The sequence below is a fragment of the Mesitornis unicolor genome, unplaced genomic scaffold (assembly GCF_000695765.1).
Source record: "Mesitornis unicolor isolate BGI_N332 unplaced genomic scaffold, ASM69576v1 scaffold38545, whole genome shotgun sequence".
Lineage (NCBI taxonomy): Eukaryota > Metazoa > Chordata > Aves > Mesitornithiformes > Mesitornithidae > Mesitornis > Mesitornis unicolor.
This window is the reverse complement of record NW_010185574.1, coordinates 1-3,304: the sequence shown is the minus strand read 5'-3', so window position 1 is coordinate 3,304 and position 3,304 is coordinate 1. Positions and strand designations below refer to the sequence as shown.

The following is a 3,304-nucleotide window of genomic DNA, read 5'->3' as shown; positions in this document are numbered from 1 at the left end:
CAAAAGGCAGAGACAAAGCTGCAGTGCATGAGCTGCAGAGCAGTAATTCCTAGCTCAGGCGGGCACATGTGCCAAGGTCAGCTCTGGAAACAGATCCTCCACAGCTCACAGCTCAGCAGCGCTAAGGCAGAGGGGTCTGCTCTTTGGAAGGAAACTTCACACCCCTCTGGAACAACAGAACGGGATTAAGTTTGACCTTCTGAGGAGAAGTGAGTAATTTACTGTAATTTTACTGCTACCAGAAAAAGTGAACCCAGCCACACAAAACAATTTTAAAATCTTTTAAAAACAACATTTTTAAATCCACACAGTATGGATTCACAAGAGTTTTCTTGCATCACACACAGCAGCAGTGTCACTAAACCAAGTTGTGGAGAAAGTATCTGAGAGGCAGGTACAAAAGCAAAAGGAAAATTCCCTTGTCCTGGCAGGGGAGAGCCAGACAAGGAGGGAAGAGATCTGTTTGACAGGAGAGTTACACCTGCTGGCTTGTGGTGATAGTTTTAAAAACAAACAGAAGAGAAAAAAACCACACAAACCAAGAAGAAACACACACAAAGTATTTGTTTTTCATACAGCCCAAAGCCAGAATGTTTAATTAAACAATAAGCTAGACACTGGAGTTTGCAGACAAGGGGAGATCAGTCCCAAACCCCACCACATTGACCACGAGCTCAAGCTGTTCTATGCTGCAGTTCCACAACCATTTCTGCAGCAGCACCAAGCCTCCTCTCCAGGAAACAGCTGTGACTTTGCACCCTGCCCGCTTCTGAGGTGACCAATTTCATTAAGAGTCACTAAAAAACCACAAAGGTCCAAGTTATTTGGTATGTTACACTTTTTCCTACTCTAGATCTAAGCAAACGATGGCCTAGGAACAGCAAGTTATGGTGTTTATATAAATAGCAACTCTCCTCCATCAGCTATAAAAAGACAACACTGCAGCCAGCAGAACACAGCGGGCAAGCAGCACCTGCCACTCTAACAGCAGGCCTGCCACGAGTCAATTACAAGAAATTACGGAACATCTTTACTACCAATAATTTTTAAAGAAAATGTTTATTTTTTCCCACTTTTATACTTATCTTTTCCAACTCACAATGTGAGATAACATTCTTGAACTTCAAAAAAGAAATTCTCTCAAATTTTCCGAATGGGAAAGTGGAAGAACAAGAACGTGTGGCCCACACACAAGCCCAGAAGGCACCACAGCCAGACACTGCAGCACATTGCCCATAAGGAAATGTCTCATAACCACGAGAAGGCGGAGGTGGAAACGCTGGCTCCCGAGCAGGTGACTGCCACAGCCGGGGCACAGCCAGAGGCCAAGCCTTACAGGTCAACAGCACAGCTGCTAGGAGGGCAAGGGATTTTCCTTCTGTGGCATCTGCCCTTCCGGATCTCTCTTCTTTTCCTGTAGCTCTTGCAACACAGTTTGAAGCTGCTGGTGTAACACAGAATCGCTGGTTTCAACATCCCGATGATCCCGTGGTGCTACCTACAGTTAAAAGTGAGATGACGACCAAAAAACATGTCAAGTAGTGACAAGAGAGCAACAGAAAGCAACAGCCCCAGTTTGTATATCCAAAAAAGCCAAGAGAGGAGTTCTAATCCATGCTTAGATCATTTTGAAGGTACAATACAGTGTCAAGGTAGCAGCAGGGCAAGAAATTCAAGATGAGACTGCTGCCCTCAAGCTAAGAGCTGAAAGCAGTCACTGGTTTCACCTTTCCCACGCTCATTGGGCTGCACTTAGAGCAAAACCAATCTTTGCTCCTCTTCAGCCTCTTACTGAGGACAGGACTACAAACACTTGGTGCAGAGGTGAGTGGACAACAAGAATGGTGAGCATATTACAAGAATAATAAATTAACTTGCTAACAGAGATTAAAACTGCAGCTTTTATGAACAGCTCTTCTCCCTTTCATGAGGCTGCTCAACTGAAAGGACAGCATTCTCAGAAGACGTGGTGACCAGTTAGTTGTGAACAAGGTAAAAGATTTCTGACCATCACAGAGCACCCGTCCTCTACTCTGCCCCATGTGCTGTTCTAGAGGCCTCTTCAGTTTGGTTTTTTCACCCCATTTGATGTTAAGAGTTACAGGACAATTGCCTGAAGTAACAAGGAACTTGACTCCGAGTGCCCAGGAGCCACTTCCCCTCCTGGACATCAAGGAAAATAAAAAGCAGTAGCACAACACGTTGGACAGTTATTTTCTTGCAATAAATATAAGTGAACAAGCCCCAGACAACAATCCCCTACCTCAATGCCCTTAAAAAAAACCAAACAAACCCAAACTGCAAGACATACACAAATTTTCAGTCCAGGATTAAGATTAAAGAACAAGAGTGAGAGCACATTAGACCAAGCCATTACAAAGGGATGGAAAAGTGCAGCAGTTCTCTGTGAACCAGGAGAGGCTCTCATTTACCCCCTGCCACCTTACAGAAACACCAGGTCTACAGTAACACACACACAGGTATTTCCAAACAGTCGCTACAGAGCCCCATGAGCTTTTTATCCTCAGAAAAAGTACTTAACACTTACTTTGTCTGTCCCTCTTCTCTGCAGAGTTATCCCACTGGCTAAAAGGGCTTTTCCTGTTTCTTCAAACAATTTTTCCTCTTCGATTTTTCCTTCTTCTTTCAGTTCATTGTATTTTTCAACAAACCTATTTTTTCCAAGATTGCAAGATTTTGGTTCACTGACTTCAAAGGAAAAAGGGACAAGTTTCAGGAATATTTCTAGTTTAATTATAACTAAACCTTACCTCTGGCAAGTAGATTTGTAGTTTAATTGCGACAGGTCAAAAGGTCTTGGACCACTGCCATAAATTCTGTAAAACTTCCTATTGAAAAAAAACAAGAGTTTCATTTTTCAAACTAGCAAATAGATTTGTCTTGGAGTAAACAAACAACATAGAAGTCAGTTAACTTAGGCTACAACAAAAAGCACGCCCGTAATTATTTCTGCTCTTTTCCTTAGCCGTTATGTTATACTAAGATATCCCTTCCAGACTTTTTAAATTGTTTTTATTCCAGTCAATCTTCACCACACCGGTGAGCCAGAGGAGCGCCGTGACTTCTCCACACGGGGTTTAAGCCGGCCAGCTGCTCTAAACAGACGAGAGACAACACGGCAGAGACGCAGAACGCGGTTTCTCTACAACGTAAACTAAGAAAACGCCGCTCGAAGGACCAGCAAGCCCAGGGGCTGCCGCTCCGCTGGTGACACGGGGCTGCGGCACCGCTCGGCGGCCGCCCCGGGGGAAAGGCGGGGACTCACGCTCGCACTTCGTCCTCC

The 3,304-nt window shown here is 44.4% G+C and overlaps 1 protein-coding gene across 1 annotated transcript; it reads right to left on the bottom strand.

Annotated features, from left to right (window-relative positions):
• Positions 1-1,354: 1,354 nt before the first annotated feature.
• On the bottom strand, positions 1,355-3,300 carry MRPS23 (mitochondrial ribosomal protein S23; the record flags this gene model as incomplete). Its single annotated transcript, XM_010184883.1, has 4 exons — positions 1,355-1,498; positions 2,549-2,672; positions 2,772-2,849; positions 3,287-3,300. Coding segments are annotated over 4 exons (360 nt in total), but the record flags the coding sequence as incomplete, so codon positions are not given.
• Between the last annotated feature and the right edge of the window lie 4 nt (positions 3,301-3,304).